Here is a 13917-nt window from a genome sequence, read left to right on the forward strand (position 1 = left end):
ATGTGATCTAGAGGGTCGCATTTCAGCTAGCCAGCTGTCAACTTGCAAATATGCGAGTGTCAGGATTTGGAGTAGTATGAGCATATAGATACGGTCGAGACCTTTCGCATACTTGCGTTTATCTCTGTAAGCCATGCAGCAATATGACTCTACTCACCTGCATGGAAATTCCTTCCGTCAATATGCCGAGTAGGTTTTCCATGTATATTTCTCGAGGTATGTCAACTGATAACAGGTCATTGATATTGGCATATCCAATCCGTCTAGCCCAGGAGCAGTTAAAGAGGATATATTTGGACAATTATTAATGGGCGTTCATAGTCGTCTTCTTGAGATGTGAGTACCGAGATACCACATAAAGGTAACTCAGCCACTCTGTATGGTATAGCCAGGAGAGTGGTATCGACTCAAAGAGCTTCAAGGCAGTAATACATTCCAGACAGACTTCTTCGACTGAGCAGTTAAAGACTCTCGTTTGTCCTGTATTCATATTATTATCTAAGCCCGTCATTCGAATGACTCCCTATGATCGGTTTCGGCCACTAGAACCTGTCATATTCTCACAATACAATGTCATGATGCAGGCAAGGTTCAGCAACGGAACCAATTACGGTACGTGCTCATCGCAGATCCTAATTAAATCGATGACAGACAGTGGAAGCCCGTCTATCTCCGAGTCAAAGTGGATACGAGGCTCTAGGCTAGTCGAAAGGATCGATCGCGACTATTAATGAGTGGAGAGGATCCTGTCGGGTAGTTAGGGGCAATATAATGGATCTCTGTGGCCAGGAACCATCGAACACAATAGATAGATTAATTTGCAGCTGTAATTTAAGGCTATTCAATAGTCTTGTGAGCTGAACCAGGTACTATATTTTGTCTCACATTCCGCCAGCATGTTGATATCGCTGTTGATAGCGACTCGGAATATGGTCCCGGGGAGTGTTGATAGCCGAGGTTACTGATAATGATTTATTCTGAATGTAAAGCAAATCAACTCGAAACGATCAAGAGACCAAGTTCACTTCACGTGTAGGGGATGGACGCACGTGTCGCCCCTAGCCCTATCTCACTCCACTTAATCCACCAATGCCTCAATTCACTCGCCCTTCCTCGGCCACGATGACGAATCCCATCCCTGGCCCAAGCGTGGGGCACGTAGCATTGTCGTGTTCGCGACGGACATGCCAAGACTAGGGTCTGCCCCCTGATGATCTCCGGTTCGTCTACTACTGAGTCGAGTATAGCTCCATCAGCCTGCAAGTCTACCCCTCTTCTCACGCTAACCCCGCAGATATGGTCCACTCCGAATCAATCCAGTGGCGCAGGTTCAGCTGAAAAAAAGCCGGCGTGCTCTGACGCTCTTGATCGCATGGCTTTTAAGCTTTCTTTCCCTCCCGAACCAGACTTTTGGTTCTACTTTTTTTGTTTTTTATTTATTTCTCCCCTTCTCTTGTTCTTCCCGTTCTATGCATATCACACACAAACCCTGCATGACCCAATATGCCAATGTCAGCGGAAAGTCTCACCGGCTACGTGGGGAATCTCGAACCCTGGCAGGAAGAGAAACTGCGCCAGTTCTGGGCGACTCTCATACAATTATGGGACGCCCACAGCAGCAGCCGTAGGACGCCGGAACACACACGGAGGGCATCCCTCTCATCAAACGACACCAATACCACTACCACCGCAAAATCACCCCGACGGGGGTTCTTCTCACTAACGCGACAAACCACCACCCAAGCAACAGACGACGACAGCCCTCCCTCCCCCGTCCCGCCCATGTTCCTCCCCATGCTCAAAACACTAGGCGCCACCCCATCAGACCTCAAAGCCGCGTATTCACTGCTCACAAAAATCTCCGGAGACCGGTTACAAACGGCATACCTGCGGGCGCTGAAACAAGAACACCCCGACGCACAGCTACTGCGGTTCCTCCGTGCCGAAAAGTGGAACGTGCCGCGCGCATGGATCAAGTTCGTGTCGGCGCTGCACTGGCGCACAAACGAGTACCGCATCGACGAGGAGGTCCTGTGCAAGGGCGAGAAGTATCATCTGGAAAGGTCGCGGCAGGAGGAGGACAGTGTGGAGAAGAGAGACGGCGAGAACTTTATGATGCAACTCCGCTCGGGGAAGGGATTCTTCCACGGCGCGGATCGGTATGGTCGTCCGATTTGTGTGATTAGGGCGCGCGCGCATACCCCGTCTGAGAAGGCTCTGGGGAGCTTGAGGGATTATATTGTGCATTGTATTGAGACGGTGCGGTTTTTGCAGGTGGCGCCTGTAGAGACTATGGTATGTGATGCCTTGGTTGAACACGGTGTATGTGTGGTGTCAAGGCTAATTTGTGGTTATAGACGATTCTGTTCGATCTTACGTCGTTTAGCTTGTCGAGTTGGGTAGGTCATTTCCTTGCTCCTCTACTTATACAATATGCTAACAAGTGGCCAGGACTTCCCCGCAGTCAAGTTCATCATTGAATGCTTTCAAGAAAATTACCCAGAGTCCCTAGGCGCCATAATCTTCTACAAAGCGCCATGGTTCTTCAGCGGTTCGTCCAACCAACACCACCACCCAATCCCCACCTACTAACTAACATTGTTGATTAGGATTATGGAAGCTAATCCAAGCCATCCTCGACCCCGTTGTAGCCGCCAAAGTCTACTTCATCGACGGCCCCAGAGACCTCGAGCGAATCGTGCCCCCCTCCCAAATCATCCGCGAGCTCGGAGGCCGGGAAAACTGGGAATACCGCTACCAGGAGCCGCTGCCATGCGAAGATGACCGGCTGCACGATACAGCCACTCGCGATTCTATCTTCGCTGAGCGCCGGGCGCTGGGCGAGGAACTGTTCGCCGTGACGGCGGAGTGGATTGCGGACCCCGAGAGCTACGGGTGGGTAGAGCCGCGTGAGCTGGCGATTATGAAGATGCATGATAATTACTGGACGTTGGATCCGTATGTGCGTGCCAGGACGCTGCTCGACCGTACGGGGGTTATTAAGGATGGGGGCATTGTGGACTTTTATCCTGCTAGGACGAATGTCCAGGTTTATGACGAGAAACCGGCTGTTGTGGGCGATTGGGTGATCGGGGTCCCAGTTATGGCGTAATGTTTGATGACATCTTCTATTTAGTTCTTTTCCTGTCTATTTTGGCTCGGTCGCATTTTGCTTGTACATAGTTGATGTGTAGATTAGCGATGGTTTAGGGTTTTTCTTTGTTGATATCATCTCGGCATGGGGTCATAATGGCATATATTTCCTGGCATACACTTCACTCCTTGACATTCATCCATACACCACGAGGGAACCAAACAGACAAATAAATCAATTAAATCACCACGTCCCACCGTTACCTCATATCATCATCATCATCATCCCTCGTCACCGCCAACCCAATCCGATTAAACGGCGTCGGCAACTCAACAGGCGGAACATAAACAGACGTATCCGCCAACTCATACACCGTATCATCAGCCTCAGCATCCGGCCCTAGCGTCAGCTGCTGGTACTCCTGCTGCATAAAAGATCTCGGCACCAAAGCCGCAGGACTATCTATGATCCGATGAGGCGGGCTAGGACTTAGCGCAAACGCTGAAGGCGTGTTGCTGCGATCGCCCGGAACTCTCAATTCGCCGTCGCCGCCATACAGACGATGGGAGTCTGGGTTGTGCACGCCTAGCGTGTCGCCCGGGTAGACGTAGGCTTGGTCGGTGAATTGGTCGATCGGGTTGGATGAGGTGATGTCTTCGTCTTGGGAGGTTTTGCGCCATGCGTCGCGGGGTCGGCTTTGGTAGGAGGAGCGGGAGCGGGTGAGGCGCGGGGTGAACTTTGCTTTGGATGGTGCTGTCATGTCTGTTAGCTTCTTTATTTGTACATGATTTTGTTGGTCGCTCGACGGAGAAAGGGTTGAGGGAAGAGTTGAGGGACATACAGGCTACTTCTTCATCGAGGAGACAGCGCGGGAACCCACTAATAGGGTAATAGGTCGGATGGCTGCGGTCACCTTCGGGACAGAAGAGGATCTCCGTTTCGGCCATTCTCTGCGTCAGACGGACTTCGACTTTGTTCATGGAGAAGGTCCCATGCTGCATCATGTCTGAGATAGTCTTGTGCTTGACGAGGTACATCTGGGCGTCTCGCTCGCGGCGCCTCTCGCGGATCAGGAAGTAAGGCTCATGGTCGCGGTGGCCGAGGTTGAACATACTACTGGAGCGTTGTTTGAACGCTTGGCCCAGGTAGAGGATCTGCTCCGAGTTGTTCGGGAACCGGCTAAGGATGTTCCCCTTGAGGGTGAACGAACCGTCGGGGTTTTCGACCGTGTTGGGCGGGGCGAGCGGCTCGAAGTAGAACGAGGAGGCGATGAGCCGGTCGGCGATCGAGCGAACGGTGTCGCGCTCCTTGGTAAAGCGGAACCGCGCCATCTCGCTGAGCTTGTTGAGCTCGCGGACGTCGTCCAGGTGCGGGGGATCCCCATCGAGGGCGAGGTTCACGCGGATGTAGCGGTCTGTGAACTGCGGCGGTGGCGGGCTCTTCTCGAGAAAGGTCTTCCATGTGCGCTCGCAATCGAGGCTGTTGTGGATGTGGTCAATTCCGATCCTGGTGAGTGATCTGACGTGCGAGATGACGCCTCGTGAGGATGGTTTGGGCGCCTGGTTGGGTTCCCGACTATCCGATTTAGGGTTGTATCCTGTGCCTACGGAGAGGACAATGTCAGGGTGAGTTTCCAACGCCTCGGGCCAAATGTGCCGCTGCTCGCCGACGGCGATCTCGACGGGGTTGTTGTGGTAGATGGCGCCGTCTTGGTAGCTCTGTCCGGATGGGCCGTGGAAGAAAGGCTTGAAGACGCGCGGCGCGGCGGACGTTGCGCGCGCTGCCTCCCAGATCTTCATCTCGCTGTCCGGTTTCTCAGAGCGGTTAAATCGGTATGACGAGTAACCCGGGGGGCTGCGTCGGTTGTAGTTGGCCAGGACGACGACCGAGGCAGCGGTCGTTGTCGCCGTCACGGCCACTTTGGTCAAGCGTCTCAACGACGTGGGCTGGAGATCATGGCGAGAGCCGCCGAACAAACGATCTTCTCCATAGAATCCTTGCAGCGCAGCTTCCAGCGGTCGCGTTTCGTACTTGCTGTGGTTGGATGCGGATATCAACCATTCCCATCCGGGGATCCCAATGCCCCTTCGTTTTGTGAAGGCCTTGGTGCACAGAGACCGGAATGACCGCGTGCAATCTTCTACGGAGTATCCCGCTGCACCCAAGCCGAGCGCGATAATGCCGCCAGTGCTTGTCCCCACGATAAGATCGAAGAAGTCCTGGATGTAGAGGCCGACGCCCAGCTCTCTCTCGATTTGCTGAAGGATCGTCAGCTCCACGATTCCCCGGATGCCTCCTCCGTCCAGACTCAGGATTCGTGTGCCTGCTTGCGGGGGTTTGATAAATATTGGCCATCCGGGCGGACAGTGTCCTTCTCTATACCAATCGTCAGCCACTGATCCCTGGAAAATAAAGTGAAAGAAGAAAGAAAGATGGAGAAGGATGTGCTCACGTCTCCTCGAAATGCAACGGACAAGCCGCAATCTCTACAGCATGCTTCCCCAGACTCGTCCCGAACGCACGCACACACAGCGTACAGAGAACATGACCACACGGCAACGCATGCTCCGGCGGCTCGACCAGACACGCATAGCAAGCCGTATGACTGATAAACATAGACGCCCCCCCTAGATGACGATAAAAATTCTTCAGCACCATATCGCGGTGGATGACGGCCGCCTCTTTCATTTCGCGATCGGCGGACCGCCCCGTGGCGGCGACGAGCTTCATCAGCAGGGCCGTCAGGTTCTTGAAGATCATAGACCGGAAGGTCTGCCGGAAGGCGTCGGCTGTGAAGGACGACTGGTACTCCTGCACGGCGAGCACGCGTCCGTCTTTCAGCTGGTGGCCTTTTGCTTGGTGCCCGCTGCGCACGTTGACGCACCGGCCTTCGGCACTGCGGTATTCGCAGGGCCAGTGGTGGTCGCAGAAGTCGTCGAGTGTGTCGTCGAAGTACTCGAGATATTCTTTGAAGACGCTTTCCGCGGGTCCTAGTATTGTGAGCGTCGCTGCATGGTAGCATGCTGTCTATGTTTGACAGGTCTACTAACCTAGGGTTCTGCGGCGAGCCGAGTCCAACATCACGCAGGAAGCAACTAGATAGCTCAACTCCTTGAAAATGGTTGGACCATCAATTCGGTCCTTCCACACATCCAGTATATCCCTCGCCAGTTTGAGGATGTTTCCACCGAAATCAGACGGAATGGGGCTGTTTGCAAACGACGCCTCCACAAAGTCAAACGGCAGGTCGAGTTCGCGAGAGAAATGGTCGAACGCGTATTGTAGATACGGCTGTAACTCGTCCGAGTTGAGAAGCATTCTCCACTACATGCACGTTAAACGGGGGTCTTATAAAAGTGGGAAAGTTGTTGCGCACTTGAGATTTAACCTGACGAGACCGCTTACACGCCGTCTTGATCTCCACGTAGAGTCGCTCGATCTGCTGGTCAATCAAATTGGGGCGTCCTTTCTTCGGTACGCGGACAACCCGAATGGTCGAGTAGTAGGATAGGAGCAGATCGCGAACGGAGGTTATGCGTCGTTGCTTGGGGGCCCAAAATGCAGCTCGCTATATAGGGTTAATGTTGGTCGTGGGTTTGGGAGGCTGTCACCTACCGCACGAAGGTTGTGATTCCTATCGATTGCCTCTTTGGTCGCTTCCATTAGATGTTCGGTCGATGCATCGACATCCCACAGTCGAGGGTCGGTGTTGTTCTCGGCCGCATTGAGGATAATGATGGCGTGTGGGAGAACAGGCTGATTCGATGACTTTTCGAGAGCGGCGGCCGCCCAGTCAATCAGTTGGTCTATGACATTCTCGATAACTCTGCATCAAATCAGTCAGTTTGCGTGTTCAACAAGATCCATCAATACCGTGTCCTACCGCGGATTCATCGTCACAAACACGATGGTATCAGAGAATGTATATAGCAGGCGGGGATACAGGTTCCGCACGATATACTCCCGGCTTTGGGTCTTCTCATTGATCGCCCAAAGCAAGTCGCGCTCGGACGCATTCTGACGGACCTTGACTTCCTGTGGCATGTTGTAGGTCTGGAGGTGCTTCTTCACCTTGCGGGACTTGACGCCCATGGGCTCACGCTCTCCGCCGTCCAGGCCCTCACAGTCAGCGTACAGGATTGGGGCATCGGTATCCGACGAGACGGGGTCCGAATACAGATGGACGTCTCCAGAGGTCGGCAGGTCCTGGTTCTTGACGGATCCGATGACGGGCACCTCGGCGTCCTGCTCGGTGCTCAGGCGCAGCTGACACACATACATCGCATGTTAGAAGACAGCGGATCACCAACTCGAGAGAAAGACACTATACTCACTTCGATGAGAAGCTTTATCAATGTACTCTTTCCCGCTCCTGTCTGACCCACAAACGATACCAACCCCGGATACCGCACCTGTCTTTTCCGCCCCGACATCTGCGCCATCAGGTTGGCGTATCTCCCATAGTCCTGGAACAACAGGTCACTCTCATCCCACACCGTGCCAAACCACGCTGAATCTTCATCCCGCATATGCAAATACGACTGCGTCTTCTCATCAACATCCGTCTCCAGCGTCTGTTCTATGATCCGCGCCAATTTGGGGTCGGTCTTCTCGTGCGGGATGCCGCCGCGCACTGGCGGTTTTCGATGCGGCGGCGACCGCGGCCAGCAGTCTGGGCAAAAGATGCAGTTGCAGGGGTAGCAGAAGAAGCATTGTCCGCCGTACGCGGGTAGGGTTTCACAGTCGCAGCGTTCTTCGTCGGGCGATTCGGAGTTGGACTGGTTGTCTTGCTCTTCCGGTCCGAAGGATAGGAGGGCGTTGCGCGTCGCGGACCTCTGTGAATGACGCCCCTGTACGGCCTCCATTTGTTCGCGGAAGACAGCTCTGGAGGTTATTGGGCGAGTTAGCCTTGATATGCGATTGCGGATGGAGGATGTAGGGCACGCACGGTATGTCGCTCGGATCGTCAACGTCGAGAAGGCTGAATTCCTGCGCTAGACGGAAGGCCATCTCTTGATCGCTGTATATATCTGAGATTAGCGGAGCGTTTTCTCTTTCTTTAGGAGTAGGGTTCGCACCGCTCGATGGGATTGGGTTGCGTTCGATAATCGCGTACGGGGGGAGCGCGATTGGGATGCGATGGGCGAACATGCTGCTCCATAAATAATTACTATCTCATTGCTCGTCCCTTTCAACCATTCTTTATCGTTCATCTTATATCAGCGTTTCATCAAACTCACCCTGGGACCCTCCGTGTCGCTCGCCGACAGATCAATCAACAACTCCTCCTGCGGCTCTTCAAAGACGGACAGCGAACCAAAGGCCGAGGGCGCTCGACTAATTGGTCCATCATGAGTAGGCCATAAACTGACAGGTGGAGGAGCATAATGACGAGGCTCCTGGCGAACAATCTCCGCCGCGGATTGTATTGCGTTGGCGCGTGCCTGTTGCTGGTCGACGACCTGTCCGGGCACCGGGCGACGCCTGATCGCACCTGTTCGCGGTCGTGGATCCTGGTCATTACTTGACCTCGCGATGGGACTCCGACTTTCTAATCCATCGTACGATGATCCTGGCTGATCTTGAGAGTGGGGAGGGTACCTCGCCTGTGACGAACTGGGTGGAAATGCGTTCCAGTCGCGATCCCCCATGTTGATGGTTCGCGCTCACAAAAGCTGGACAAAAACTCTGTAAATTGGCTGCACCATTGGCAATTGTGTTGTTTTGGGAATTGGAGCTAGGGTAAGGCTTTGACGTGGTGCTATTGTCTAGGAAATGAGGGGTTGGAGGCGTTGAGACTCCAGTCCTGCGGGGTCCATTATCTTATTATTCTGTCGCTGCGACCGATCTCTTCTTTTCTTCTTTTCATCGCAATTTTCTATTTGCAGCAGGAAAAAGAAAAAATTGTATCATACTTAAATTAAAAGCCAAAGGTAAGAGTCCAGAGCGGCGTCTATCAAGCACATTTCGCCCTCCTGACGCGTCAGGGAGTCGGATAGAACGATGGAAAGAGTCAAGCCCGCATGGCACACACACACCAAGTGGGAAAGGAAGCCAATGACAGATGGTAGGCTGGCATGGTTCCATGCGGCTTGATGCCCACGCCCGTGGTGCGACTGCATGATTGGTTTCTCCCGGCAAGTGTCAGCCTTGCGTCGTGCGAAATTCCTGGATTGTTCCTCTTCTTCGCCATTACGTTAGTGCTTCTCTTTATCAGGAAATATTAAGGACATCGGACCATCCTTGCTGATTCTGAGGCTGAGTGTTGACACAGCCCCTGGGGAGCGACGATCTCTTGTTCTTCGGGTTGGAGGCAACAGAGGGGGCCGATGACACCCTAGGGCTTAGTCGATACTTATAGGATGGTTTTATATTTACAGGATGGATTTTCCCATCTATGGAGTGGACAGGACTCTGAGATACTGGCTGTCAGAATCGATCGGTCGCACCTCGTGGTAGGGGCGACATTCCTGTTGACAAGTCTGTATTCGCATTGGATATAGGGCTACCAAAGGTATCATACCTTTCGTAGCCTAGGATAATCCCTCATATTTGCAACGACTATTATCACTCGCCAGAGGTCCTGCTTGTCGTACAAATTCGCAGATATTTACTGATAATGCAGACATTATGTGACTCAACGCCTTACGGGGCAGCTTATTCCATCCTATCCCAATCCATGCCTGGTGGATTCCAGGAGCATCGATCGACACCGTTTAGTGTATAATGCCAATGGCGAGATGAACCACTCCCTCCAGATCTGAAAAAAAAAATATAAAATATAAAAAAAAAAAAAAAAAAAAAAAAAACACCAAGATGAACCTGGGATGTGGCAGTGAATGCTCGATCCGTCACATGACCGGCGATCTTCTTCATGGCAGATTTGAAGCTTTTGAGAACATTATCGCATATTTCCCTACACTTCCTCTAAGATCAATATAATGCTGATTTTCCGCAATTATAATATAGGCGATGAGAGGGTCATGTAACTTTCGCGCACGTCCTGGAAATCAAAGCGATTGGGCCATGACATCCAACATCATGACAAGTGTATATTCCTCCCACGAATCAATCCCACTCCTGCCTGAGCCAACTCAAGTTAGGCTCACCAAACACGGTCATATTTCCCGAGAAGAGCCTCTTGGTGCCTAAGAATAGGGGAATTCAGACCCGAGAGATCACACCTCGATCCCTTTCTAAATCAAGGGCGGAGATTGCAGATACGAGCAGACCCCACCGGTTAGGAACAAAGCGGCTTAGGGCACCGCTGGAGAGGTCCCTCTCGTGACGAACGGGCGAATGAGACCAGTTTCCTCTTCCCCACGATCCTGAGTTGGCACGATGTCCAGCACTCGGTCATGTCTAGCGCTTGCTTTCAGCCTCAACGCCTCGTATTGAGGTTGTTTGGGGCGACGATGGTGTTTGCTTGGCCGGTGTATCGGGTGACCGAGCCAGCGATGAGAAACTTATAAAGCCGTCGCTGTCCGCGTCGTCTACTCAAAGCAATTCATCCCATCCATCCATCCATCTTCCAAACCAGTTCGTTTTTCCCACCAGACCACTACTGTTTCCCTCAACTTTACCACCCAATATCCATCATCATGCGTTTCCTCCCCATCGCTGTCGTGGGCCTCGCGTCCGTCGCCGCCGCCGCCGAACTCAAGAGCTGGGACGACATCATGGGCGATATCCCCACCTGCATCAAGAAGTGCATGAACAACTTTTACAAAGACGGTGGTTTGGAGAAGGAGTGCGGTGCCCCCGAAAAGGCCACCGCCGACTGTCTCTGCAAGCCGGCCAGCTACAAGATAATTTCCGACACCGTGAGCAGCGTGGACGAGCTGCAAGACTGTCTGAAGGAATCCTGCACCCAGTCCGAGCTCACGGATAACATCGACAAGATCAACGGTATGGGCGAACGAGCTCAAGATTTCCAGGACCAGTGTGAAGACAAGGGTAAGTTGTTGCTAGATCTTGTTTCCCGTCATGTGTGTTATGGACGCCGTGTCTGACTTGTGCTTGAACTTTAGCCGACTCCGACTCCAAGGACGACTCCAAAGACGATTCCAAGGACGATTCCAAGGACGACTCCGATTCCAATGACGATGCCGATTCCAACGGCGCTGGCTCCCTCCTGCCCGGTGTGAGCAAGACTATGCTTGCCGTTGGTGCTATCCTTCTCCCCGTTGTGCTTTAAATTGGAGGATACTCTGGGAGCATGGGTTTTTTCTTGTGGGGATTTGGGGCCTTTCTTCATAATCGATCCTTGGTTATTGCCGGGTTTTTGCATATAATGACTGCGATACATCGCCTATACCATTTTGTCAATTTTGTCCTACATTAATTCGTATACAAGTAAAGGTCGAATTCAGTTGCTCGATATACTTTGGTAAGCACAGATTGTTGGTTGATCTTTATCGGTCCACTCCAGCCCTATCCCAGCATGAGGGGAACGGCAGGGCGATCATTGCGTGATCCATCGTTATTGCGTCAATATACTGACTCAATATGCCAATGGCCATACCTTTATTTTCCATCGTTCAAGCGACTCACAGATGATAAATTTCTTGTTTCCAGACCTATTAACATAGCTGCTTGGCCAAAACGTTGACCAAGGCTTGGTATAGGGCTTAACCTGACTGATATGCCTAACAGGTTACCCCGGTCTATTGAATTCACTTTTATCTCCCAATAAGACTAAGCCGACAATGACTTCATCCTATTGATATTTATCATACTCAAATACTCAATTATTATCAATAAATCTATAAGGTATATACACATCCGTGTCCAAGGTATCTCATCGCATGGATAGCCAACAGAAAGAAAGAAAAGAAAAAAACGAAGGAAAACAGAATCAAACAAATGGATATCTACCGGCTCTAAACAAGTCCTAACTCACTCACGATCCACGCCGCGCACCAGGCACTTCAGCAGGCATTTCATAGACCGGGTTCACCTCCGCCGGCGCCTCAACAGCCACCGGCTCCGCAGGGACTTCCACCCGCCTATCCTTATCTTCGAGCTCTGCCGGCGCTGCCACCTCCTTGGCCGCTAGTTCCGACATCGCCACGCCGTTTCCACCTCCACTGCTTCCTGGGACGTACGCTGGCGGGTTCTCAGGCGACGTGACGGCGTTGCCGGCTTGCTGCTTGCGGCGGTAGAGGATGAAACCGATGGCTCCTGCGACGAGGGCCACGCCGACGACGACTCCGACGACGATGCCTGCAATGGCACCGCCCGAAAGACCGCCCGACTCCTTCTTGCTGGGCTTTTCACCCTCGTCGGGAGACGTCGTCTGCTTCGCTGCGTCCGGAGCGGCAGCCTCCGACTTGCATTCTGTGCCGGACGGCTGCACAGCGTGGTACTCCTCGTCGTCGGTGACCTTGTTCTGCCAGACGTGGAACTTGCTCTCGTCGTGGTTGACGAGCAGGTACGCGGCAGTCAAGAACGGCTGGCCAAGGTACCAGGTGTTCTCGTTAGCCTGGCCGTCCGTATAGCCGACGAGAATCTCGCGGGACGTGTCGCTGAAGCCTAGCTTGTCCTCGCTGACGTACGAGTCGGTCGTGACGAGCTGCTCGTTGGTGATGGTGATCTTGAGCTCCGTGTTCAGCGTGATGGTGATGTTGCCGCCGAAGACGGGCTCCTCAACATCGTACAGCAGGCCGTTGGGTCGCAGCCCCGTCGAGTTTCCGAAGTATTTGCCTCCGAAGGAGGACTTCATGCTCTTGATGGTGTCGGCATCGAAGGTCATCAGTCGGTTGGACGGGTCGATGCACATGTACCGCCCTTTGGAGAGGGCGTTGTACTCGGTTCCGTTGGGCATACCTACGTCGACGCTCGTCACGAAGGCATCGAGGCCTGTAGGGCAGTCGGATTCGAAGTTTACGTCGAAGGTCTGGCTGTCTCCTTGGGTCTTGGCTTTGTCGTAGCCGCCGAAGACGGCCACGCCGTTCATCTGGGCGGGTTTCGTGTAGCCGTTCAGCCCGAAGAAGAGGCCCCAGGATTTGGAGAGGATGGCGCCCTTCTCGGAGAGGTATTGCAAGAAGGTGGAGTCTGGGCCAAGGCCTAGCGAGTTGAAGGTCATGGCGCGTGTGGTGGTCGCGACGGGGAAGTCGTACAGGGCGTAGGTGTCGTTGATGTGGAGAGTGTCGGCGCCGCGGGGTGGGACGCCGACGAAGTCGAAGGCATCGGATGGGGAGTCGTGCGCTGTGATGTTGGGGCTGGCAGTGTCGGTCCAGCTCGTAGAGGGATCTGTCATGAAGACGCCGCCGCGGTTGAGGATACATGGATCATCGAGAGAGGCTCCACAGCCTTCGTGCCAGTCCCAAAGGAAGGTGTTGTTTGCGTATCTATCCGGAGGCATCATTAGTCTCGGTCAACATGTTGTCGGCGGTCGGGGGAGAGATATACCCGGCCATGTCGAACGCCAGTGCTTGTGGGGGCGTGCCCAACGAGATCTCGAGGCCTCGCTGCTGGGTGAGGCCGTTGACGGTGACATTGCGATAGGGCAAGGTGATCACGTTGCTGCCCTCGCAGTCGGCCGCGGCCTGGTGTGCCAGAGCCAGCAGCGCCAGACCCAACGTTCGGACGGTCATTATGTCCACAATTGAAGTCCACGATTTACCATCCAACAAGTTCAAAGGAGCGTGGCCCAATAAGCACCAACAGGGAAGGAAAATGAGCGTAGAAGTTGAATGGCAGGACGTTGTAAGACGCCCAGCAAGAACGAGGGATGACAATATGAATAATGCTTAGTTTTCGTCTCTTCTCCCTCCCAGTGGGGGCTTTGCTGCGGCTCAATCCCGGCCATTATTAGTGTG

General features: G+C 53.2%; 4 protein-coding genes across 4 annotated transcripts; 2 read left to right on the top strand and 2 right to left on the bottom strand.

Moving 5' to 3' along the window:
• Positions 1 to 1464: 1464 nt before the first annotated feature.
• BDW47DRAFT_45429 (CRAL-TRIO domain-containing protein) lies at positions 1465 to 3194 on the top strand. The gene is made up of 4 exons (XM_024819076.1): positions 1465 to 2295; positions 2358 to 2399; positions 2452 to 2551; positions 2610 to 3194. The coding sequence occupies exons 1-4, from the start codon at positions 1504 to 1506 to the stop codon at positions 3110 to 3112; spliced, it is 1437 nt and encodes a 478-aa protein (XP_024670879.1). The 5' UTR covers positions 1465 to 1503; the 3' UTR covers positions 3113 to 3194.
• Positions 3195 to 3233: 39 nt separating this feature from the next.
• On the bottom strand, positions 3234 to 9065 carry BDW47DRAFT_45433 (patatin-like phospholipase family protein). The gene is made up of 11 exons (XM_024819077.1): positions 8335 to 9065; positions 8173 to 8246; positions 8043 to 8114; positions 7429 to 7978; positions 6978 to 7360; positions 6710 to 6920; positions 6471 to 6662; positions 6145 to 6418; positions 5547 to 6084; positions 3936 to 5470; positions 3234 to 3847 (listed from the first exon to the last, which is right to left on the bottom strand). Exons 1-11 carry the CDS (start codon positions 8743 to 8745, stop codon positions 3354 to 3356), a joined length of 4734 nt encoding a protein of 1577 aa, XP_024670880.1. The 5' UTR covers positions 8746 to 9065; the 3' UTR covers positions 3234 to 3353.
• Positions 9066 to 10485: 1420 nt separating this feature from the next.
• On the top strand, positions 10486 to 11418 carry BDW47DRAFT_45481 (uncharacterized protein). Its single transcript, XM_024819078.1, has 2 exons — positions 10486 to 11050; positions 11125 to 11418. Exons 1-2 carry the CDS (start codon positions 10696 to 10698, stop codon positions 11289 to 11291), a joined length of 522 nt encoding a protein of 173 aa, XP_024670881.1. The 5' UTR covers positions 10486 to 10695; the 3' UTR covers positions 11292 to 11418.
• Positions 11419 to 11984: 566 nt separating this feature from the next.
• On the bottom strand, positions 11985 to 13824 carry BDW47DRAFT_107826 (aspartic peptidase domain-containing protein). The gene is made up of 2 exons (XM_024813088.1): positions 13508 to 13824; positions 11985 to 13446 (listed from the first exon to the last, which is right to left on the bottom strand). Exons 1-2 carry the CDS (start codon positions 13690 to 13692, stop codon positions 11997 to 11999), a joined length of 1635 nt encoding a protein of 544 aa, XP_024670882.1. The 5' UTR covers positions 13693 to 13824; the 3' UTR covers positions 11985 to 11996.
• Positions 13825 to 13917: the final 93 nt, after the last annotated feature.

This window comes from Aspergillus candidus, assembly GCF_002847045.1.
Source record: "Aspergillus candidus strain CBS 102.13 unplaced genomic scaffold BDW47scaffold_31, whole genome shotgun sequence".
Classification (NCBI taxonomy): Eukaryota; Fungi; Ascomycota; class Eurotiomycetes; order Eurotiales; family Aspergillaceae; genus Aspergillus; species Aspergillus candidus.

Excerpts from the sequence above, each read along its gene's own strand:
- BDW47DRAFT_45429 (XM_024819076.1), top strand. The coding sequence starts at position 1,504 with ATGCCAATGTCAGCGGAAAGTCTCACCGGCTACGTGGGGAATCTCGAA. Across the intron at positions 2,296-2,357 it reads TGGCGCCTGTAGAGACTATG|ACGATTCTGTTCGATCTTAC; the intron begins GTATGTGATGCC and ends TTGTGGTTATAG. Across the intron at positions 2,400-2,451 it reads CGTTTAGCTTGTCGAGTTGG|GACTTCCCCGCAGTCAAGTT; the intron begins GTAGGTCATTTC and ends ACAAGTGGCCAG.
- BDW47DRAFT_45433 (XM_024819077.1), bottom strand. The coding sequence starts at position 8,745 with ATGGGGGATCGCGACTGGAACGCATTTCCACCCAGTTCGTCACAGGCG. Across the intron at positions 7,979-8,042 it reads GACGATCCGAGCGACATACC|AGCTGTCTTCCGCGAACAAA; the intron begins GTGCGTGCCCTA and ends AATAACCTCCAG. Across the intron at positions 6,663-6,709 it reads GGAATCACAACCTTCGTGCG|CGAGCTGCATTTTGGGCCCC; the intron begins GTAGGTGACAGC and ends AACCCTATATAG.
- BDW47DRAFT_45481 (XM_024819078.1), top strand. The coding sequence starts at position 10,696 with ATGCGTTTCCTCCCCATCGCTGTCGTGGGCCTCGCGTCCGTCGCCGCC. Across the intron at positions 11,051-11,124 it reads GGACCAGTGTGAAGACAAGG|CCGACTCCGACTCCAAGGAC; the intron begins GTAAGTTGTTGC and ends CTTGAACTTTAG.
- BDW47DRAFT_107826 (XM_024813088.1), bottom strand. The coding sequence starts at position 13,692 with ATGACCGTCCGAACGTTGGGTCTGGCGCTGCTGGCTCTGGCACACCAG. Across the intron at positions 13,447-13,507 it reads CTGGCGTTCGACATGGCCGG|ATACGCAAACAACACCTTCC; the intron begins GTATATCTCTCC and ends GCCTCCGGATAG.